A 25577-nucleotide genomic window follows, 5' to 3' on the forward strand; every position below is an offset into this window, starting at 1 on the left:
CATAAAACTGCGTAGTGACACTATAGCTAAAGTATGTTTGTATTTATGAATTATTTTTTAATATAAACTGAACTATATCCTACGTTCTTGTTTCCAGGGATGACATCTCATGCAACATTTTTACTATGAACAACAAAACTACAGTGAAAATACACCAATGCAGAGTAATACACTGTAGTGCAAATCAAATGTTTTTCATGAATATACTAAATCATTATTATTTTTATATTTGATGCTTTAAACATAATCTAGATTAAAACCAATGATGTCCATATACTCAAAGTTGGCATTAATACCTCAAAAAAGTAATGGGGTATTGATGAACAAATATTCTTACCAGAGAAAATAGATTTAATAAAATCATTTTTAAAGTGTTGTAACTTCTCGTGGAATGTAAATTGTACAAAATTGTTCTCACTGTAGTCAAAAATGTCCGTATACAAACTGGGGTGATTGTGGTCACTCCGGATTAAGAACATATATAGTAATCGTCTATATTAGTAGGCCTACATATTTTGGCATCTAGGCCTAGTCAAAATTATTAAATTGTTGTACAGTATAACAATTATGTAAGTTTTGTAATTTTGAATCAAATATCTATATTAAATATTTTGTTTTTATAATGCTTAAAACTTTTACATCATTGTGTGTCGTGTACAGTGTGTTTGTAAATTTCTATGTATCACATTCTTTAAAATGCAGACTGTATGTCAAATCTCTAAGTATCCAGGTCAAATCCTCAAGGTAGGTTTTTAACTGTTATTTTAATTATGTAAGTTATCAAAATTAATTACAGGATCCACTTTTATTGTATGTTTGTCGCCAGATAGTATGTTGAAGCAATTTATGTTTATGCTATGTCGATTAATAAAGCATAATAAACTAGGATGAATGAGTGGGCTAGTAATAAATCTAAACTGGGAAATTAGAATAGATATAAGAGCTGGTTATGCTTCACTGATTTTGCAAATAGAATAGTTGTTATAACTATAGAGGGCACACTTAAATTAAATTGTTTAATAGCACAAGATAGTATAATACATACTCCAAGCATCGAAATGCACGCCATCATATCAGGATTCAATATTCGACATAAATTATGTCATCATCAGAAATGTCACAATTACCACAAAACCTATTTGTCAATAAACCATGGATTAATAAGGAAATATCATACTCTAGCTTGTACCCGATGACTTTATGGGCACATGCATATTTTTTTATCAAAAAATGACCTTCCTGAAATAAGCACTACTGATGAATAAGTGCTGCAGCACTTACTAATTAGATATGTATTTTATTATAATAAATATTGTAGCACTTAATCAAAGAGTACACATTACCAAACATGCCTTGATATTTGTTATCATTGGGACACTAATAAACCTTTTTCTCATGGATAAGATAAAAAAAACATTGCAACAAGTCAGATGCTTATGTGTTTGGCACGGGATCTTAATTTTAACTCAAAACCTCACTTCAACAGATCCCATAGAATAATAACGGTTTTTATTCGGTAGGTAATAAGACTAAGAATAAAGAAAATGTTTAGAGATCAGGATTGGATTGGATTTATTCAGTGTTAAACACCAAGGATAACCCAGGAAAGTCTGTAGAAGACTTATTTCCAGTGGGGTCCTTCTGGTGGTGATTGGGCAGTCCACTGGGAAACAATCCCCTACTCTTTTCCGAAGAGTGTACTGCGTTCTATTACGTGCACATGGTCCATAATGCACGCCAGACCAACGACTTAAACGTCTCATCTGAAAGACGATGCCCTATCGTAACAAGAGAGGCAATGGGAATTGAACCGGGGACCAAGAGATCTCCACGGTTCAGCGTGCACACAGTGGCTACCACCAGTTTAGCCGACTGAGCTAAGTTGCTTTCTGTTATACCATTTTGAGCCATATTGTACATACATTGCAGTTTGTTATTTATGAAGGCTCCCTCTGGATGTTTTTTCAAGGCATTAAGCTTGAGCATTAAGTATCGACTTTCATAAATGATTTTAAAGTAATTAAATGACAGATTAATTCTATATACTGGAGCCAACATTAATTTTGCTAATAATTGTTGTATGGTATTATTGTCAACAAGTCAGTATATATTGCTTTCAATACGATAAAAGTCTGAAAGCATAGCTTATTATGCAGGTCATTGAAAACTAGGGTGTATACTATAGTAATAAGTGATGACAATGTGTTCAATTAATGAATGTGCAATCCTCGTTCTTTTGACAGAAATATGATGCTTTTGTTAATATCTCGGGCCTGACCACAAAAAATCCTTTTATAAATAATAATGATAATAATAATATGACAACATTAACATTCATAATAATTATAAGCTACATTTATTCATAAAAAAATAATTAATTGTTTATAACTATCCTCAATTATTAATCATTAGACAAATCTAAAGCCTCAAAACATTTCGGTGTAAAATATTTCAGACTGAAATTCCCATTGAACATTAAATGTAATGGACACTTATTAATAAAATAATGCATACAATGAAACTATTTGAATATCCACAAACAGTTATTATCACAGCTAAAAGAAAGCAAGGGTAGAACCCCCCATGAGTATAATAAAATGGTTATATGATAAAATGATGAGAGTGTTATACTGTTTCAGCATTTAGCAGTTTTATTTTCTATGAGTGTACAAGGAATGAACGCCACAAACATCGAAACTTACAATTTTTTTTTGCATATTTTAAAACATACAAAATTACTTATTTACAGCAAACATTAAAACTGAACATAATACAGAAAATTATGTTCATTGTACATTTATAAGAAGACAGTGGATGAGTCAATTAAAAAATGATGTATAGTATTTACTTTATATAAGCCTATTTAGTAGCTGCTTGAGTTGCAGGGCTCTAGCATTCTGCAATAAGTATTCTTTGTTTGGTTCAATTTACATTCTGGGAGGATTCTCCTTAACCAAACATAATTTCTTTAATATATAAACCATAAAATCTTTGCTAAGCTGCTGCAAAATAGTAATTGGAATACTGGCTTGTACAATACATAGTGCTTTGTTGCATATGCTACTGTATTACTGCATAATGCTGCAACACAACATCGACCAAATACCTTCATCTAGTTTGGATAATGTATATCAACCAATCAAACTGTTTACATTTATACTAACGCTCTGTCCCTACTATAAATTTTTATTGTAAAAAAGCAGAATTATTTAATACTATGCTGCTTTATGTTGTAGGGTCTGCATAAAGTTTTGAAAGTCAAATAGACAGATATACATTTTTTGTTGCTTATTATGGTGAATTGTTATTCATGTGCATAATAATTCTTATACAACTCGATAAGCTACACCACATAGTATATAAAGGTAAACATTTGATTGGTTTATGTCATAGACCATGGGTACTAATTAACAACTGATTTCTTCCCATCATCATGGTCAATAAGTATTAACCTTAAAATATTTCTAACTATAGTATGATGATGGATCCTTAACTTTTTAATGCCTTCCTTTATTTATATCAAAATTAAAATTTGTTTTTATCTCAATCACAATAAATGCATATATGCAAAAAAAAATTCCTGCAATGTTGGACTAATGTCAAACAATGTTTAACATGAGTTGATTCTAATTTTTATCAATATTATGAAGACTAATAAAACACTAATAAAAGGCTAGTGTTTAATTAAGAGTGTCAGTACCTTGATGAATTCTTGCTTGAGAAACCAGTGTCAAAATCGTCAAAGAAATCACGGTTGGAAGACTTGAACTTGGATTTGGTCTTGACAGGATTAACCTGGTCTATTGTTTGCATATCACTCATAGCAGAATGAGACACACCACTAGAAAAGTAACCAATGAAATAAAAAATTGTTAAATTCTAAACTAAAAAATCACAAATTGAGAGAATCAAAATAGCCACAGCAACATTCAAACATAAATTACAACATTCCAATATTGCATCGATTTGATTATACAAGTTTAATGGTGTAACACAATCACAATCATTTAATAGCAGTGTAATGTTACTGGGTTTAGTATATTATTATAATATGTATGTTGACATATTGACATATTGTGTTTATTCTTATTTCATTTATATACCATAAAAGGAGATGGCCTTCTTCTCAAGATTACTTTTGCAAATTAAAGGTGGGATCTTCTTTTCAAAATGAATGCTTTAAATTTTGGAATTGCGTAAAAACTATAGAATTAAAAATTCTGTTTATTATTTTATAAATTTTAACCATGCTAGTACAGTAAAACAATATTGAAACTGACATGCTAACATAATCACCAAAGATAACGTCAGTCTGAATGCAAGTAAGTCCATGTAAAAAGAAGTCCATATAATTTTGATTAGAAGCTCATGGGCTTCTTTCCAAGATCACTTCTTTTCGAGCTTACTTTTGAAAACTAAAGAAAGAGGGCTTCTTTCTGAGATGGGCTTCTTCTCGAAGTTAAGCCCATGGGGCTTCTATCAGAGGTTTTACTGTATGTCTTTTAACATATCAACTGATGTTCACTTAATAATAATAAGACTATAAATAAAGCACACATATCCACTGCAGTAGTGCTCAATGTGCAAAAGAAGGAAGGTCACCAAAATGAAACACCACAAACATCACCACATGTTTTACAGTAAATTTGAGGTACTTACCTTCTACCTGCTCCTACATATCCCATGCCCAACCGTTCCATTTGCTTGGCTTTATTTGGATCCACATTCTTCATCTTCTCTTCCTGCTTCTTCATTTGTAGACTCATGTCTTGATAGGCTAACCTCATAGATGCCCTAAAATGATACACATACACAAACATCAACACACATTGTTAAGTATACATTATGCTGTAAATTATTCATCTATAATATGGGTATATAAAAATATAAACAAATAGATAAATAACAACAGTGCTCAAATAGGAACAAGATGTTATAATCATATTGAGTATAGCCCTTCAACAGAAAGTTTCTTTATATAAAAACATATATTCCTATATAGTATATAATATTATTTATGTAATATAATTTAGAACCTGTGTTATGCACACGTTTCCCACATAACACATTGAAGAACATGAAATGGGTGGTTTTATAAACATTTTAAAAGGAAATGAAAAAGATGTTATTAGCCTAGTCATTAGATACGGATAAGGATTCCAATAATGCAGAATTGGAATAACCACATACACCCCAGAGATAAAATAACCATGATGACCCAGTAATAGACCTTTCTAGAGTGTCAATCAAACTCAACAATTGACCAATTGGAATCTGCCTCAGTTACGCTACTCTCAATACAATAAACACTGTGCATCTTACCTCGTAATAGCCTCCCGTTTGGCTCACAATATAACAATAACCTTACAGTTACTCACATTTGTTCTTGTTCTTCTTCTTTTGTCTTAACTTTCTGTTTAGCTGAGTCTTCCTTTAACTTATCTGCTGCCATAGCCTGCGATTCTATTGCTTTGAAATCTGTCTTAACTTTTTGTGCTCCCATGCCTCGTTTTGCTCCGAGCTAGAATAAAGAAAAAAACATCCGCATAATCAATATTTTTTGGTTTAAATTTTAACATATTAATATAAATTAAAGTTATTTAGAATATTAATCAAGGAATTTCAAACTTTATTACAACTTTTGGCGAAGCTGATTGGTCAGTTAAATTTACGAGCCATCCCAATATGTAAGAGACAGATACACCATGTAAAAATTGCAGTGACAATACTGCAGTGACTGTTTAGATATTTTATGGGAAGAAGGCTTAAGATAGCTACTGTGAGATAACTATGGTTGTTTAAATGTATTGTTTTGTAATATGAGAAATATACCCTCACATGACTTGAAGTTAGATTGATGAATGAATGAATTAATGAATGCCTTACCCCTTTCTTTGCACTCATAGGTTTACGAGTTCCAATTGTAGATTTTCTAGGCTCAGCTTTAGCCAGCGTTGGTGAGGTAGCTAAGGCGGCTGAAACATCAGGGGCAGCATCAGGGTCACCACGACCTAAATTTTAAATAATAAGGAGTAAATATTAGGGCAAGCCATATTAAAATATTCTTAATGTAGGCTCAAGTAGAGGTTAATATTAAATCAACCAGATGATTTGAAGGTCATAAAAGTCAGCTTGAATGCCAATTTAAAGAACAATGCTCTAATGTTAGTTAAAAGGTAACCAATACATAAGCCAGTTTGTAAAATTGTAAACTGTATTGTAATCTTATAGACCAAAGTAAAAAATAAATAAGTTTGTAAAGAAAACTTGAATAAAACATATATCTTGTTTTGTAAGTTGACTTATTCATAGCTGCAGAAATTGATGTTTAATAAGTTTATGTTCAGCTCTGATACCACTAAAAAAAAAGAAAATTATTTAAACGTAGTATACTGCTACAAGTAATGATCATTGCAGAGGCAGTGTAGAATACCTCTTGCCTAAGCTTAGTTTCAGTAAGGTTTTGGTAACAGAGATGCTTTGAACACTAAACAGTAAATATTGATTTAATTGTATGTTGTTCAATATTTAAAATCCATAATTAATACCTTGCGCATTGCCATTCTTAATTGCAGTTGGTTTACTGATTGATATACTTTGACTTAATGATGCTTGCTCTTCATACTGTGTGTGTTCCTTGAAGAAGTCTGCATCTTTCTTCTCTGGTGAGTACATGTGAGCAATCTCTTCAATATGCAGCTTTAATTTAAGAAATTCAAATCAAAATAAAAACATTACAAATATTTCCTACAAAAAATGTAAATATTCCATGCAGTTTCAAATTGAAGTAATTACTGCACATTTTACTACTGATTGTAACACCCATTAATTTATTTTTTTAAAGAAGATTACAGTCCTATTATTACAATGGCTGTTGGATATGTAAGCAAACAATACTTTAAAGTCAGGCTCCGGAGGAAAAAATTTTTTTTATATGTTGTAGAACTGATTTTTCTAAGACAGAAAAAAGTTGTTTGATGAAAAAATGGGGAACGGTGAATGAGATACAGATTTCCTCCGGAGCCTGACTTTAAATGTTCTTGTTTGCATCAAAGCGTTGAGACCCTAACTATTTTTTTTCAAATACACTAATGATAAAAAATGTAATAAATACATAATGACCTACAGTTTGTACAAAATATAAAATGGTATACAGTCTTCTAAATTGCATGCAAGTAGCCTTTACACCACAATTCTACATTGCTGATAAGTTTTTATTTCAGATGTTCAATTTCAATGATATTTCACTGGGGCATTAGCCTTTATCTAAGAAGCAGAATATTTGGTCACGGATAGATCCAGAATTTTTCAAATGGGGAGGCACCAAATGGGGAGCACTAGTAGCACTGTTTCAATACATGGCATTGGTATGTATCAAAATTTTTAAAAAGCAGTGGCAAAATTAGGGGGGGGGGAGTATGGTAGGGTGAAAGATAAATGCAATGGATCTGAATGGAAGACTTTCAAAAAACATAAATTCCTTTGGAATTGTTATGGCAGCTTCCTTCAATCAATCAATCAATCATTTTATTTCCAATTCAAAGAATTTACAACAGATAAGTAGTAAACATTGAAAATCAAAATCAAAGGAATTGGAAAAAGGCAAACATAACAAGAAGAACTTTAAGCATGTAGCCCAAATAATAATAAGAATAACAATAATAATAATAATAATAATACTGTAATAATAATAATAATGATAATAACAACAATAACAATACATCAATAACAATAATAAAAAAAATAATAAAGTAATAATAATAATATACACGAATGTTATAGAAATATTTCAATTAAGTGAATCAATAAATCGATAAAGTTAATTAAGTAGCGGATTTACATCACCCACAAGGAACATTATATTTGAATAACATGAATAATCAATAACCAGCTTCAGGAAGCATGACAGTATCTGTCTCTTATACACATCTTTCCATACTTCCTCATAGCAGCACTTGCTTGCTGTTTTACTTTCTCTTTGTATAACTGAGCTGCTCTACTATTGTATTTAGCATTTGCATCATTTGTTGTACAGCCATGTTGTCTAAAGAAGGAAGTCTAGAAAAATGGAATTTTAATTAAAATACAAAGATTCAGACAATAAAACAAATAACTTTTCAAAGGAGTTACAATTCAGTTCTCCAAAAAATTTCATTTAAATTTTACAACCATGCTAAACATTTCCAATAATATAGTCACCTCACTACCCGCTGACATATGCATAGGCTTATTCTCTGAATTTTGATTTCTCTCAAGATTCTCAGTCGTTTGAATATTAAAATTAAATGCAAATTAATTCTGTTTATAAACCTAAAAAAAAAAATCAGCTAAAATATAAATTTAATAGCTACAAATGATGAACATCAATACATTAATGATAATTGTCCATACTGCATTGGGGGTGTGTTACTGTGAGGCCAACTGCTACTGATTGTCATCTTAACCTTAATTACCATGTATGCCTTTTCTCTCCACTTCAACCAAGAGTTTAGCCAGAAAAATGAAATAGGCCGTCCAAAATGGAAGACGAAGAACTTATTGTGTAGCGACAGCCGAAAGGTGTGGCCCCCAAGTAAGGGTGGGTCTGAAAGGGGGTGCCCCTCCCTACGCAAGAAAAATATAGAAAATTATGATCTAAAGGTTTATAAATACTGGAATTTTGTCTTCAAAGAAATAGTGTTGTATTTCAGTTATAGACATACACTGTGCACGGCACATAAGTTTTCTACGCTATGCAGATGCATCTTCATTTCTCGCCCTAGTCTAGTTTAAATTCTACTCTACCTCCTCCGAATCGATGTATAGGTCTAGGCTTACTGTGATTTGTTGACTAATAAAATTTCTGATGTTAACAACAAATCAGCTACATTTTATGAATTAATTATAACCAGTGAGTTACAAACACCAACGATATGCCGGGGAACCAAATCTTAAGTACTGTATTTGCAGAGCCACATGCATGCTTTGCGGGTGGATTAGAACCGTCCATTTTCCAGCGGGGTATAAATGTTTTTAACATGACATGCGTGTTGTAAGTGAAATTTTACCGGATAGACAATGAAAGCCTTACCTTTTGGGGATCCCCACCAAATGTTGGTATAAAAACAACGTAATTCAAATAATAAATTGTTTTATCAAATGTAAATATGATTTAGCTTTACCTTAATGTAACATTCGATAGATTCGAAGAACATAAAGAATTTGGTAAAAGTAGACCAGGCCCAACTAGGCAGGGCCGAGCTGAGTAGGCCAATCCGTCACGGTAAAAGTGGCTGTCCTAAATAATTGTTGGCCATCCAAAAGATGGCCAGACGGCTCGTTGGCTAGGCCTTGAATTGAACTTATCTACACTCCCACTTGTTGGAATGCATGTTGTAAATTTTAAGGTTCATTTTTAATCTCTATCCCCATACAGAATGCCTTCTCTCTCCAACAACCTACAAGAAGACTTACCAAATGAATAAAACTTTTGTGATGGTATTAATAAAATTGGAAAATATACTTACTGCATTAGCATTGCCGGCAACTTGCATAGCACGAAGCTGTGGCCAAGTCCATGTTGTGTCTAATTGTGTAGATCTTTCAGAGAAAAAAATAAGTTATGACAAAGTGCAAGAATCGTCATCGACTCGTCCTAGTATAAAAACTTCTCTTATTTCTTTGCAATAATAAGTATTTTTACAAGTATAAATAGGCCTTTACACTAAGTACTTTTTGTATTTGGAAAAGTTTTGAAAAATTTTACCTGATAAATGTCAAGTGAACACCAAGAGAACGGTGAACAGCTGAACAATCTATACATAAAAACACTCCATATGTTACACTAGCCCATGTTGGATTGTTGCTATTACAATCAAAACATGACTGAAAGAGAAAAACAAAAAAATATAAATATGACTTTAAAATATGGGGAAAGGAGAATATTCTCAAAATCAGAACAAGGAAACATAGAAAATTAACAAAATTATGGCAATAGCAAATAGCTTTCACTAAATGCTATACTTTTTCCAGTTGTTTGTTTTCAGTTATCTTCTCAAGAGTCACGATTCTTAGGTTGACCTTTGAAGATAAGCCTCTGATCACATATTACAAAGACAATGATGTTCAAAATAAATTGGATTAATAAAATATGATTACATAATGATGTTCTACAAAAAATAATATAGCAGTATTTTCAATATGTAAATTGTAAGCTTTTCTATATTAGCAAAAAAATCAAGATAATATATCTACTGTACAATGTTTTGTATCATTACTTGTGAATGGGTATTTGCACAAGATGTATCAATATTTTAATACATAAATTTTAAATTGTTTTCATTACAAAAAATAAAGCTAAAAATTGTTGTCATTATTGTGAAAGAATATTTGCACAAGCTATAGTATTTAAATAGGCAAATTTAATGGAGAAATAAATTATATGATATGAATAGATGAAATTTAACAAGAAAATAAAAATTCTTTTGTTTGTAGCTCACGCAAATCTGTAGGAAAAAAAAAGATACAAGATACAAGATAATTTATTGTCCAAGTAACAAATGATACATGGAAATTCGGTTTCCACTAGCAGTAAACCTCTCTAATAGTTTTTTTTTTTTTTTTTTTTTTTTATTCATGTGGTTTCTTAACGTTATATTGACTATAAGAAAGTATAATACATACTCCAGTCCAAGTATTGAAATACACGCCATCGTGTTGGGATTCAATATTTCGACATTAATTATGTCATCATCAGGAATATTGACTATGTTATCTTTGTTAAACCAATTAATTACTTGGTGGTCAATTTTTTCTGTTGTAAAATATTCATGCATGGAAATTTTATCTGGTTCTATAACATTATACATTTCAATATTTTTTTGTTGTAATAATATTGGATTATGTAGGCCTATGCCAAGGTGGTATGGACTCACTGCTCAGTGACTTTTCAAATTCACTTGCCCATACACTGAATATTCCCACTACACCAAAATTTAATATTAATTTGTAATATTTTGTTTGATTGTGGTAATTTAACATACAGCAATCGCCTTTTCATTACTAAATAATTATCTTTCATATTGTTGTACTGAAATGAGCCAATATCTACACTGAATGATACAAAACTACAAAGAGAAAACTCCCTCTCCTGTCTAGACTTGGGCCTACTCAACCAAGTCTGGGAGAGTGTGGGTGGGGCTACCATAGTCTGTTTCAAAGCCTGCCTGATCTCAGTAGGGCCCTATACAAATTTGTCTTTAATTGGATTTTTTACCTTAAATATCTAGATTGTGGATTTTACTCAATACACAACTTCAAAGGACACTTGTTTAATATGTATAGTATTGATTCAACTTATTAATTACTATAGTATGTTGACTTTTAAAGCTAAAAACGATGATTAGAGATGTAAAATAGGTTGAGAATGAACATGTGTTAAGCTTGATAAACAATGGATTTTAAAATGAGTGTTAGAGGGCTCCCTTCACATGAGAATCACATAGTTTAGTAGGTAGACTAATACATCACCCACAAGGAACATTATATTTGAATAACATGAATAATCAATAACCAGCTTCAGGAAGCATGACAGTATTATTCATGTCCAGGGAATCCCAGTAAGTGTTTGAATGAGTGGAATTGTGTACAGTCCGGGTTTCAACTGGATTATTCGTGGGTATGTGATTGCATCAATATGTCAGCTTGTGGGGCCTAGGTTATGGATTGTATTTCGGTCAATAAATATTTGCTGGAGCCTGTGTTATCTCATAAACTCTCTTGAATATTGTATTTCATTTTTATTATTGTATGATTAGTTATGAGATTAATTGTATTAAAATAGAATCTTGAATGTTGAGTCAGAATATTTTCAGAATAAAATATCATTGTTTTAATAAGTTGTACTGTAGTAAGGTTTATTGCACTTTTTGGTCCATAATAATGGAACATAACAGTAATTAACAGCGACTTAGTACTATAAGATTCGATAGAACATAATATGAAGATTCGCTATGGGAATTAGTGCAACCGAATGCTCGATAAACAGTAGTAGGCATGATAGTAATTAATACTTTAGCTTAGAAAACATGATCTCTTGTAGAAATACAGTATATAATACTATGGTGTTGTTTGAGGAAAATGTAAGGGCTAGTAAATTCAAAGATTCATATTAATCATCTTGGAAATTCGATACGAGGCACAATTGCAAAATTATTTAATTACACATTAATAAGAACAATAATTATTAATAATGATGATTATTTATAATATATTATTGGAAAGTAAAACCTAGGAAATACATAGTTTTCCCATTTTTCTGACATTTCAATCAATAACCGTATATTCCGGTGTATAAGCTGCACCTGCGTATAAAGCCACACCCCTAATAATGACGCAAAATATAGTTCTTTGTGTATAAGCCACACCTACTCCCATACAACGTTCCCATAATGTTAAGTTTTTAATTATTTTGAAACATTGACATTATTTACAAATGTCAGTGGTTTATTTAGGAGCTGGCGGCTGGCGCATTCGATCGGCTACTACAATGTTTTCGCCAGCTACTTCAATCAATAGTGTACAAAAATTAATACAAAAACCATCAAAATAAATAGGCCTAGTGCAACAGGCCTATAAAGAACCTTACCTACACACAAAAAAAGGTAAAATAAATTTGAAGTTTTAAATAATTTGGTAACCGTTTTCTAGCCTAGGCCCTCTTGGACATTCCAGGCTGGCTAGCCTCTCCTACCTAGCCTAGACTACCTGCCATGCTGATGAGCCACAGTATGTACGCAGGTTATCATCAAACCAAGCAAGGGCATTATTCTAGCTAGGCCTAGCCTAGGTCTTGCCGTAGGCCAATTTAAGCGCGTTTATTTTTGGTAATTATTTAACATATTTGCAAAGAATAATTTCTAATTCAGTAGCGACATACCTTGTTTGTTTGAATTGACTTTAGACGCTTGAAAATTGTTTGAATTTCCGTTTTTGTAGGACCCATTTCTCAGTGTGTTTCCGTATGTCACGTCTCGCCGATTCGCAATCAATGACGTTCCGTCACGTGATTACGTATGATATTGACACGTCATATAAGATTTTTTAAACAAATCATACGACGAATGTGATAATACATTTTCATTACATAGTATGTTGCACTCGAAGTATTCGGTATCATTCATTATTAGACCTAAGCCTAGAGCTTAAAATTTGATACCGTTTTAAGGACAGATGGTTCGGAAAAGGAGTGTAAATGCCGGTTTTGCAGAGCTCAACGTTGAGGTCGCCCCTTTTTGACATCACCACCACGCCGCACGCAGAAGTTGATTTTGACGAAAGAAGGAGGGAAAAGGAGGCATGATAAATTGGTTGGTGGATGAATCCGAATTTGTTCAAAGGCTCTAGTCTAAGCCGTAGGCCTAGATTAGTTTCACATCCATGAGTGTATTTTCACCTAATATTAAGTACCCAGTTAGGACGCTAATGCACTTGTCTTTATTTAGTACTCTACCCTTAAAGAAACTAACCTTTACTACTAATATGCCTAGGCCTAGGCCTATAGCGAGATTAGAATTATGGTTAATTAATGTAATAAGGGTGGAGTACTAAAGTTCATTAGCTCCCCTAGTTAGCCTCTCTGCAGCTTAGGCTTGGAAGTATTTAGTAGTAGGCCTAGGGTCCGGAAGACCTTCTTGCTTGTTGCAGCTGGCCTAGGACTCTAGTAATACGGTTTTATTTAGATCATTTCGGCCGCCGGTTTTTTAACAATAGAAAGTATGGCGCGCCAATAGTGTCAAAATGGCCGTTTTCCGTTGGTAGTGTGGTTATGTGCAGGATGCAGAGATAATCTGGCCGTTTTTTTTTTTTCTTTTTCTTTCATTCATTTATTCATTGAAAAGACATTATTCACTTCCATAGTATAAAACAAATATTTAAAGCCCCATCATTACCGGCAAAATTTCACTAAAAAAATTTCATTAGAAAAAATTCATATGCATTAGGCCTAGGCCCTATTCTAATTTTTATAAACCATGGAAAAATATTGGTATAAATTTTAGTTTTAGGGGGAATAGAAAAATTTATTAGATTATCACTCCTGTCCGCGTCAACAATTCGGGAAATATTAATGCGGGAATAAAAAAAAAATTTTTTTTTGCCTCATCAATTATTTCAACAGCATAAAAATAACAAGCAATTTTGTGACTTCAAATAATTTTCTTTAAAGTACTATAAAATTAAACCAGTTTTTATACAATATTTACTATTACAGACCAAATATAAACAGTCCTCATTGATAAAAACAAAAGCGAAATAATCTATTAAATTGTTCCGATTAAAAAAAAAACGCCCTGCCTCATCAATTTTTTTTTTATAAAAAAGGGTGATAATCTAATAATGTTTTCTATGTGCCCTTACAAGGATGAGAAATAAAGACTAGTATTTCCCATAGGAGATTACCATTTTCCAACAACTTCTTCCTTCCTAGGCAAATTCAGATGATGTAGGCATCCTGTAGCTCGCATCTGCTGGAATGCTCTCGCTTTTGTCAAAATGTCGGTCAAATTTTTTTTTTTTTACAAATTTGAAATAATTCCTAAGATGTATATTTCACAAGTGTCAATACTAGCAATGGAAAGTATCATGTCGGCCGTTTTTTATGTGTGATAACAGAATCTAAATTGAGGTAAGGTTAGGCCTAGCCTAGCATTGTTGATGACTATAGGCTAATGTTTCCAGCGCCTACTATATTTCTTCACAGACCTATCGCAAAATCAAACATAAAACAATCATCCATGTTTATTTTCAATCTTATTTTACATTTTTTTCCTGTTTAGGAATGTCTAAATTCAGTTAAACTAGCAATCTGTATTATATTATAAATGTTTATAACATATATAAAAATCAGACTTTTCTTTTATGATTGAAAGTAACGTATTGGCATAAAAATAGTAAAGTCATTATGATGCTATTGAAAAAACACCCAAAGAACAGTCACTCCTAAATACAGATAAGGATGGACCGCTGCTATTCTCTAAAAACATTGATTGGGTTGCCATGAAGGCACATGGTGCCGAAAGAATATGCATGTGAGAAAAAATTCAAGAGAAAAGGAATACTGTTTTCAGTTCCAGAAAGACTAAACTTTAGAAAAGCCAACAAAGGTGACATCCAGACATTGGATGTTTCAAGATTGTAAAATGACAACTTGAATAGTATACAGTGCTGCATAATCATGTGCAAGTTGCTCTTTGTCTTGTGAAAGATCAATGACAGAAATCTCTTGATCTGATTTTTTTGGCTGGAGATAGGGTCAGCTAAATCATGGAGATATAGTAAACTGGAGAAACAACACTGTTCTTTATCTGTTGATAAGGCAATTACTACAAAGAGATCGACGCGATATCACAGTCTATTGATGTTCGATCATTCCAACCTCCGAGCATGTGCAGAACTAGATTTGTTGGGGGCGTCAACTGGACCTCGCTATAGGGGAAAAGACATACAAAACTGTAGATGTTTTTACAGCATGTGCAGTTTATCAGTTTAAGCATTTCTTATTAACGAAAATATTGATATCGAGCGCAATTTACTTTTGAAAAAATTATTGAAAACCACATTTTAATCCAATTATTCAGTCAATTTCTATGTACGATCAAAGTAAAGGTATGTTTTATTGTTTCTAGAGAATATCCTTGTTAAAAATGATATTTATTGGATTTCCTGTTTGTTTGTTTGACAGAATAGATTATTGTCTTACATTAATTTGTTGATGTGATATGTGCCTAATTGTGCTTGTTTTTGTTATTTTCCTTCAAAATACCGATACTTTTGCCGATTTTGCTGTCAGTGACATCACTTAATTTAATAACGACGGCTGGGATCTATACTAGGCCTACTGTACCAGAGGTAGGACGTAGGCCTAGTTCACTCGTACTAGTAGGCCCCTAATGAGGGGGGTGGTAGAGGAGAGAGGGTTGGTGTATGGAGTTTAGTTAATTATGTAAGGTTGAAAGCTACCCCAACCAGGTTTAATACAATGATAATAACTTCTTCATGTCATATGGAATGGTATACTATTTTTAAATTCAGTATTATTAATTATTTATTTCTTTCAATAAAAGTAACATAAATTATGCTGATATGTGTTTCAGCTGCTCATCGTAGTGGTAAATGACAAATGCTCTTAGAAACCAGAGCAACCAACACTATTGTCTGATGACGAAACCTTTGCCGAAAGAATGGAATAATCCAATCGAGGCAAATACATTTTGAACCAGAATGCAGAAGTTTCAAAAGTAGATTTAATGATCGATGAACAAATTTCTAAATAATGCAGCAGCATATCAAAATGAAATTAAACATTATAAATCTTATCTTGATTGTTCATTATAAAATTCTGTTTTACTTTAAATTGGTAAAAGCAATAAACAGCATCTGTAGGTCTAGGCAGCATAAATATATTCAGTATAAAATCACATAATGTCTCATATTAGTTGTTCATTGTGAATCTCTGAGTTGAAAATAAAAGATAGTTGATATACATCAGCAAATCAAAATAAAAGTAGTATTTTAAGGAGAATGTTGCGGATTGAAGATGCTCGTGCATATCTAAACAGGCCGTAGACATACAGGGACCTTGGCCTAGTTTCTCGAAAAATCTCAATGTTTGGGGCTATCTTTTGGGGTATTAGCTAAGCTAAAAAAATTCTAAATCTCAAATTTCAATTTGGTATGGTGACTGGCATTCAACATCAACTGTGCTTTACAGCACAAACCCTCCAAGGAAGCCAAGCGTCTTCCTATACAGAATGTCGCTCGCACTGCATGTTGATACAAAATTGATACGCATGACCACAGATTCTTATCAGCGTGGTCAGAATGATCATCAAAGGACTGAATTCATGTTGTTTCTCCAGATTACTATAATATCTCCATGGCTAAATAAACATGAAGTACTGTATATAATATATAAATTACCCTTATTTCTTTTAGAGAATGAAGACAGTAATAACATGCTTACAGTGGATCAGGAGAGGGGTTGCAAAAGCAGAGCCCGATAAGGTATTGTACATCGTAAAATTTTCTGTTTTAATTGTGCCACAAGTATTTGTGTCAAAAACTAATGCTCCAGAAGATGGGATCACAAATTTGATGATTTTTTTTTTTTAAGAAGCAAATATATATTAAAACAATTGATAATTAAATTGTTGTTGTACCTATAGGTTGTATTGAGTAAAGAGCAATTGCAGAGTTTAATTAAATGTACTAAAGGACAATTAGACGATCTTGAAAAGGATGAAGTAGACAAAAGTGAAGATGATGAAGACATGCTTACTAGTGATAACGAAAATGGTGCTCAAGAAGAAACTGAAGATGGTGATCTTGTACAGTACGACATGAATAAGTATGATCAAGCGACATGTAAGTAAAGAATAACAACAGTTGAACTACATTGGGAATTTATAATATATTTACAATAGATCAAATCATTCAATTCAAGATAATGTCCGTCATAAAAAAATATTTCAGCGACTAAAGTGCGACGACTGATGTGGATGGTGTTGGAACTTTTTTTTTCACATTCATTTATAAAAAAAAATTACATTTAAAACACAAAAATGAACACTAGTCCATCACCTGTTACCTTGCAGCAATTTGCTGGTTCTGCAACAGCTCAACATAGATAAAGTGTGTTGCTCAAGGAAACAATCAAAATTTTGAAGTACTCTATAAATTTTGGGCTGAAATGAAAATAACAAATGCATCTAGAGTGTTGAAAGAATAATTACTAATTTTTTAAAACTACTTAGGCCTAGACCCCCAATTTTTAAATATTCAAAACTTTATTCAACTTAGTAACACTATTTCAGTATCTCAGAAAAATCAGTTTTGATTGACTTTGTAGTTTGACTTTAATCAATTTTGATACATTTGAGATCATGTTGTTGTTATATTTTTGGATTTTGTAGCAAGCTCTAGTAGTGGAATCACCGATACTCTGGCCGGATTGGCAATATATGCTGCCGATGAGGATGATCCATACATCACATTAAAGGATGCTGTAAGTAGAGCATTGAAAATATATTGAAGTCACAGTGGAACAAGTTGATACACATAGACCATTGGTGTTGTCAATACATAATAGACCTTTCTTGAATGTACTTAAAAACTTGGAAACAAAATTTTTTATATAAATGCTATAAAAGTCTTATTTTATTCGAGGAGACTGAGTACAAATTTCATTATTTCAGTATATATAAAGTTAAATGAATCAAAACAAGTTTTAAAAGTCGGGCTCCGGAGGAAAAAAAATTTTTGATATATTGTAGAACTGATTTTTCTAAGACAGAAAAAAGTTGTTTGATGAAAAACTGGGGAACGGTGAATGAGATACAGATTTTTTAATATTTAAAAACTGGGGGAATAAGGTGTAAAAATGGGCAGTTACGCCCCTTTTTCTGCTATACCTTTGCCTGCTATACCCTCCTCTATATTCTATATTTTCACAGGGTAGTGATACTGAAGCAGACGACATAGCTATTAAATCTACAGACAACATTTTAGTTGTAGGTCGAGCAGAAGAAGATTATAGTAATCTAGAAATATATGGTAAGAATGATTGGAAACTGGGAATTGTGTGGTTAGGGTCAAGCTTATGATTTGAGCAAGGAACTTCATCTGGCCTGGGATTTATCAATCTCAGCTTAGCAAATGTCTTATATCAAGGATATCCTTGACATAAGGATGCCCCTAATAAATATCTTAAGCTGATTTATTACCCAATCTTAGCAAAATCTTGGCTTTAAAATCGTCCTAAATGGCGCCAACGTAAAATTGACTTTCTAATTTTAAGCAATTTGTAAGCTAAGCAATATGGATAAATTTGACTTAAGACAAGTTTAAGCTGATTTCTAGTTTGATCAATCTAGCCCCTGTAGTGTTTCTTTTCAGCCAAGAGTGTAGAGTAATGTGGTACCTGGTATGTTGGAATGCTAATTGAAGAATTAGCATTGAAGCATTCAGGCAGACACAGTCCACAAACGTTATGTGTCTGTAACAAAATCATGGAACTTTTGGTACACCATGTGTAAAAATACGGTTTTTGAGAGGTCTCAACTTTTCGGTGAGATTACTCAGATCATCATCAAGGGAAGGATAAAAAATAACTTCTGTTGGTCTTAAATAGAGATAGTGATCGTCAGTGATCCATTGTTTTCCCCATGTGTGATGATTGTTGCACTATGCAATGTCATCTTTGCCATTATTAACTTTTTTATTTTGAAGCAACTTTTTTGCACACTGTGTGATTTTACATCATATCGGAATGTTTATGTCACTGTTATGTGCCACTGTTGAACTCATTAAATTGGGTTTAAGGGAAAATCACTGGCTAATGATTAAACACTTCATTTTCAGTTTACAATGAAGAAGGAGGCGTGTTTTATGTACATCATGACTTGCTGTTGTCCTCATATCCATTGGCGTTAGAGTGGATCCAAGGTAGTACATCAGGTAAGGTCAATTTGGAAATATCTTCAGTTTGGTGTTAAAGTGGATCCTAGAGAAAAACAGCCTCAATTTATTACATTCCTTCAGAACTATCATCATACATATTTCATTTATTTTTTATATTGAAATATAATTTTCAAGAGAACGTGATTTATCAGTTGATTTTGGGGTATATTTAATCACTTTATTTTTTGCAGGTAATATGATAGCAGTTGGTAGTATGTCTCCCGTGATTGAACTTTGGGACTTGGATTTGATTGATGCAATAGAACCTGCTTTCACTTTAGGTCAACCTAAGTCTAAGAAGAAAAAGACTAAAACAGAAGTAAGGAAAAGTTAAATATCTGTTATGTACAAATACGAAAGATAATGGCTGACAGACCAAAATTAGATTTTATATATTTATTGAATACTGACTGTTAGTTTAGATTTATTCAGTTCATTCAGATTTAAAATACAATATAAAAAAAGGACAAAAATATCATACAATCAAACAAATGACAGCATTGTCTGATCTGAATAAACCAAGGAATAACCTTAAGAAAGTTTAGAAATAGACTTATTTCCATTCGGTCCTTAATACAACAAGAAAACATTGACAATTACACGAAAAATGTTCATAATAAAGAATTGGTTGAGAAAAGGTACAATTTAGAAACATTCATATCGGTTTTAAAAGAATTAGATAAAAATCAAAACAAATATTGTGAAAAATTACAATACGGAAAAATATTTTGATTGATCTACTTGGTTGAATTGATTAGGGAAAAATCTAAAAATAACAAAATTGAGAGGAATATTTAATATTTGTCAAAACTATAATTTATCTACATTTGAAATTTTTTAAATTGTCCTTGTTAACTGAATCCTGTTATTGTAGAAAAAAGAAAAGAAGCCAAAGAACGGACATGCTGGCGCTGTTTTGGATCTGTCGTCGAATCGAAACTTCAATCATATACTGGCAAGTGCATCGGCAGATGAGACTATTGCATTGTGGGATCTTGCTACTACGCAAGTAGCATCCACGCTACGACATCATAAGGACAAAGTTCAAACTATTGAATGGCATGCAAATGAAGGCCACACCCTTCTGTCTGGAGGATTTGATAAGTAGGTTTTCTCTACCATATTAAGGTTCTATCCACACTAACAAAATTTATTTGACAATTACCTGTGATTTGCCTATATATGGGCATGATAGACATTAACATGCCCTTATATGGATGTGATATGTTATATGGACAATTCACACAATGTTGTCAAGAAAAAAAAATTGTAATTTAATTTTCATTTTACATTCAAAGAGTAAAATATTAATGGTAAGATAAATGTAGGGAAAATAACCTGTGTCTTTTAGCTTTACTGAGCTGAATTGTGTACAGCATAGACACACTCTAGTTAACAGTAGGCCAACAGTTTCTCATCTGACCACAGTAATATGGGTATTTGGGCCAAGGTGTTCTTGATTGTGTAAAGTTATTTACACTGGACTTACGTTTTATTGTCCTTTTCAAGTAGACTTGGGTCCAGCAATTGGAACTCTGATGGAAGAGTAGTAGAAATACATGAATCTGTGTTTAAATGTAGTATGGCCAGATCAATGAGATAAATGATAATATAAAACTGGAGCGGGCAAACGATAGAATGTATACTTTCACCAGACCAATTTATTAAGGTGATCTTTTACTTACCATGACCTTGGCCTTTCACCCCGAAGTTCAATCACTTTTCTTAGACCATAGTATCAATCACTCAAATAAATTTTATAATGATACACTCATTAGTTTATGCATAATCAGATAGACAGTTGTCGGCAATATAAAATCTTGTGGAGGTAAAATATAAAGAAACACACATGAAATATTAAAACATTATGCTTTTGCCTGACATAGTGGCATTGACGTAGTGCTTTCCTGTTAAGAAAAAATTATACGGTTTAAATTTGATTTGAACAAATTACTAGATACAGGGATGAAGTGTTTTATATAATATGTAAATTTTTTTTTTTCTAATGCAGAATTGTGAATTTGTATGACTGTCGTGATCCAGATGCATCGTGCAATTCATGGAATCTAAACGGTGAAATAGAACGTGTTCTGTGGAACCCTTCAAATACCAACACATTTCTAGTAAGTGTTCTTTTAAAATCATCAATCTTATAATTAACATGTTTTGTTTTTGTGGGATTTGTTTTCCCATTTGCAGTACGTGTGTGTGTGTGTGAACTAAGATGCAATGAATTAGATTAAATTGTTTATTTTACTTAAAGGCTAGTACGGAAGATGGCTTTGTTTATAATCTTGACGTCAGGTTGGAAAAGCCAGTTTTTACACTGAAAGCACATGAAAAGGCTGTTACTGGACTTGCGCTGACAAGCGAAACACATAATTGTCTAACGACAGTGTCGGCTGACCACTTTGTCAAAATTTGGGATATAACAGTTAAGTAGGAATTTGTTTTACTTCTTTGGTCGTTCTTGATTTTTGAACATCATTTACTAACTACGAACATAAAAAAAAATTCTTGTAATATACGTATATTTATGATGCTTCTATCCGTTGTCAACGGATCTTTATCAGACTATGGCCGGTTTGTTAGTTGTTAATGATTCCTGATGTTGTGGGCTGCCCTCTACAAATAGATTCAGGTAGTACCAGTCATTGTCATAAGATTTATTTTGCTTGTTACATATGGGTAAAAAATTATAAAAATACATCAAAGTACAAGGTAAAGTTAGTTAAATATATATATATCCAACACATAAAAATGGTTTCAGAATTTTTCATGTTCATAAATCACAGACACCAGATGAAATTATTTGAGCTTCTTATTCACATTTAATTTAATTCTACTGTGTTTATTTTTGCTTTACTTGTTGCGTATTATTGAAGACTAGTAAAGCACACCATATTTTTCACTTGATATATTCAAAATTTTTTTCCCTGTTTGCTCTATTCTCTATTAGTGTTGACAACTTAAATAATTTTGGTTGCAGGATGATAAACCATCATTAATAATCTCAAAAGATATGAAGATGGGCATAATGAATTGCTTAGGTAACAACCCTGATGCTCCTACCGTGTTAGCAATGGGCGGTGAGAATGATGGAGTTCGACTCCTAGATTTGAGGACAATGCCAGAAGGTAAACTTGCTTTAAGCCCTGTCCAGCCAATTAAAGTTTATTTGACAAAAGCATGTGACATGCCTAAATATGGGCATGATGACATCACATTATGACCATATATAGCCACATCATGACTATATGGGCATACAACAATTTTTGTCAAAGAAAACTTTATAATCTGGACAGCTTTATAAATATCATTGTTATTATTATTATTATATTATTACCAATAAAAAATTTTTGTTTAATGTGTCAAATTTTTTTCATTTTGCTAATTTTTAGTTTTAGTGTTTTCCTCAAATCATTAATTTTTATTTATTTATTTATTGGGTTTTTTTTTTATATAATTTTCTGATTTTTTATTTTTCTGTTTCAGTTTAATTACCTTGTTTATGTTAAAGATCTAGTTTTATTTTTATAGTCTTGTTTTTTATTGTATGTACTGAGGGTCCCAATTGATAAGCTGTGGCTGGATGGCCTACCCTCACAAAATATTGTTGAAATAAACAAATAAAAATTGAATCTACGTGTTTATTGATTTTTTGTACTTTTGTTTGCAAAATCTGGATTTTACATGATATATTTTCTTGTGTGCAGTATCAAAACGATTCAATTTGCGGACCATCACAAAAAGTGTGCCAGATGTGTCGAGTAATTCCATAGTAAGTATGGAAGAGGAAGGTGATAACGTGGAGGTTATGGAACGAAAACCCAAGAAAATGAACAAATCACATCAGAAGGAAGGTAAAAAGAAGAAGAAAAAGAAAAAGGGTACAAATTTTTAGACTTTGAGTTAGAAAAATATAATCAACCAGCCAAAATGATCACAAAAGTCATAATTTTTTTATTACAAAAACAAAGCTGTACTCATGTTTACCATAATGATAATGTAACACAGGGAAAATCTAAACTGTTTTTAATAATACTAGTGCTTTATGTATAAAATTTGGTCATAGAACACTGATCAAATAATGGTTAACAATTAAAGAATGTATGTTTTTCTTTGCAGCTCAGTTGGTGCTTTTGCCCTAGTGCATTACCCTGCCATGATTAAGCCATAGAAATTTCATTATAAATGATAATGAGTGTTAGAATTCCCAAGTAAAAGCATATGTTTTTTTGTTTGTATCATATTTTTCATTTTTGTGAGAAAGAAATTTAAAATCTAAAAAAAATTTAGGAAACTTTGAATTTTTTTTATAAAAATCTTTGTTGGGTGTAAAGCAATGCACATTATATTCTTTATAACTTCAGTTGACAACTATGATTTTTGTCTTTTGATGTTTTATGTTTGTGAATTTTAAACTACATATTGTCATATATATATATATTTATTTCATTTGTTAATAATTATTCTCATTTTTATTTTGTTTATTATTCATCAGATTATTACACCATACAAATACAAGTCTGAAAATAACATTACTATAGGCCTATGTAATGGAAGGCAATTGTTTTATTAGGGCTTTTTAAGTTATTTTAAAACATGGTAATATACACTTTTTGTCTGCAAAATATCTAGATACCGGTACTTGTTGAAAACCTGCTGTGCTGGAAAATACTGTAGTCTACTGATGTGCCTTTGTCTTCTGCATATAAGGCCAGCATGTTTGCAGGTGTGTTCTGTGGCTTTTCAAAGTTGTTTTTACTTGCGAGTTGTTACTGTAATAAAGTAAATGATTCACAGTTGACTGCTTAAACATTCTGTGTCTTTATTCATATCCACCTTCACATCTTGTGTTCCTCGTGTTCTTCCGCAATCAGTTGTAACATTCAAAATTACACTATAGAGGGCTCACTAATTTTCATCACAGCTTGACGTTTCTTCTATCACTCTGAGCTGTGTCTGTTGTTCCAAAGGCTTTTTATTGTGTTTTTTTTCAATCTTAGTTAATTTAAGTTCCAGTTCTAACTTGCATTCTTAGATTATTGGGTCTAAATTTGATCTTTGATGTCTGAATTCAAAATCTGAAAGCATAGCCTTGTTGTCTACTCATATCTGCCTGCGATTGAACAATATGCAATGTTTTTGTTCTAGCACAACTATTCTTTGGCTATTTTAGAGTTGGGGGAACATTTGCTGAAACAAAGGCCTAGCATGGTTTGAAGCATTAGTAGAATCCTGCGTTCAACATGAAAGTCTGTTAACTTTAATTCCATGTTAATAACAGAATTGTCTTTTCACTGTTAAACATACTTGTGATAGTACAGTATATGTTGAATGGTGTTTTTTTTTGCAGGGAGTTGGTGGTTTATGTTACTGTAGTATTGTACTCCTCTCCTGTACTCTTACGTATTGAATTTATGATGTAGCAATTAACAGGAAAAAAAATAAATGCTCGCAGTACACCATAAAAGAAAATTAAGTGCAGCCCTTGTTAAATCAAAATTATACGTTGATCCTTTGTCCTATTTTTATGCCCATCTCCACAAAACACTTCTTTTAGAACACCAAACATCAATGAAATGCGAGGAAAAGAGTTACAATTTAATACATTAACAATATAAAAAGAACGTTCTTCTACAATATTCATTGGATGTTGCCTGTTTGGTTTTTAAAAATAAAATTACCTGTACATTTTATCTAATTACCATTACATTGTATCTAATTGCAATAGCAATCCAATTATAAATTATATTATCTAAACCACTTTTATTTAAAGCACTTTCAGTGATGTAGCACTGGTTTCACAAGTGGATTAAATAAACAAAAATATAAAAGAAAAGCAAATCAGAATGAAAAGAACTAATTCAATTTGGATCAGGCAAGAAAACATAACTTTGCAGTGGAAGTGATAAAACATAAAGGTTGAAAAATCATTACACTTTTATAAATTACATCTAATCTTATTTTGATTGAGAAGGAGACAAGAAAGTTGTGCACTATGGAGTAAAATTGATGAGCTGTAAAGTCAACCTCTCACTTTTTCACCTCTGTCCATTTTCAGCTTCCTTAGAAAATTC

General features: G+C 32.0%; 2 protein-coding genes across 3 annotated transcripts in view; one reads left to right on the top strand and one right to left on the bottom strand.

The window, feature by feature from the left end:
* The window catches only part of LOC117104880 (ADP-ribosylation factor GTPase-activating protein 2-like), a 29941-nt gene extending 16814 nt beyond the window's left edge, over positions 1-13127 (bottom strand). Inside the window, exons 1-10 of the mRNA XM_033245767.1 lie at positions 12917-13127; positions 9746-9864; positions 9507-9579; positions 7928-8058; positions 6853-6856; positions 6549-6699; positions 5887-6011; positions 5379-5521; positions 4660-4794; positions 3701-3841 (exon numbers count right to left, since the gene is read on the bottom strand). Of these exons, the coding sequence (XP_033101658.1) occupies positions 3701-3841; positions 4660-4794; positions 5379-5521; positions 5887-6011; positions 6549-6699; positions 6853-6856; positions 7928-8058; positions 9507-9579; positions 9746-9864; positions 12917-12982 (1088 nt within the window). The 5' untranslated portion in view covers positions 12983-13127. The remainder of the gene's footprint in view (positions 1-3700; positions 3842-4659; positions 4795-5378; positions 5522-5886; positions 6012-6548; positions 6700-6852; positions 6857-7927; positions 8059-9506; positions 9580-9745; positions 9865-12916) is intronic.
* Positions 13128-13204: 77 nt separating this feature from the next.
* On the top strand, positions 13205-25199 carry LOC117104878 (periodic tryptophan protein 1 homolog). Of its 2 annotated transcripts, XM_033245759.1 has the most exons (13): positions 13205-13346; positions 16972-17040; positions 17202-17400; positions 17949-18040; positions 18489-18588; positions 19396-19491; positions 19686-19813; positions 20369-20598; positions 21506-21617; positions 21758-21928; positions 22484-22631; positions 23211-23357; positions 24136-25199. In XM_033245759.1, exons 2-13 carry the CDS (start codon positions 16975-16977, stop codon positions 24150-24152), a joined length of 1506 nt encoding a protein of 501 aa, XP_033101650.1. In that variant the 5' UTR covers positions 13205-13346; positions 16972-16974; the 3' UTR covers positions 24153-25199. The 2 variants fall into 2 exon arrangements, with proteins under 2 accessions (XP_033101650.1, XP_033101649.1); XM_033245758.1 differs by having other exon boundaries at positions 23211-25199.
* Positions 25200-25577: the final 378 nt, after the last annotated feature.

The sequence above is a fragment of the Anneissia japonica genome, unplaced genomic scaffold, assembly GCF_011630105.1.
Source record: "Anneissia japonica isolate Jap-2015-1 unplaced genomic scaffold, ASM1163010v1 scaffold287834_len5846547_cov211, whole genome shotgun sequence".
In the NCBI taxonomy this organism is placed as follows: Eukaryota; Metazoa; Echinodermata; class Crinoidea; order Comatulida; family Comatulidae; genus Anneissia; species Anneissia japonica.

Coding starts and splice junctions, on each gene's coding strand:
- LOC117104878 (XM_033245758.1), top strand. CDS start 16,975: ATGAAGACAGTAATAACATGCTTACAGTGGATCAGGAGAGGGGTTGCA. Junction 18,589..19,395: donor TAGTAATCTAGAAATATATG/GTAAGAATGATT, acceptor CTTCATTTTCAG/TTTACAATGAAGAAGGAGGC. Junction 21,929..22,483: donor TCAAAATTTGGGATATAACA/GTTAAGTAGGAA, acceptor TTTTGGTTGCAG/GATGATAAACCATCATTAAT.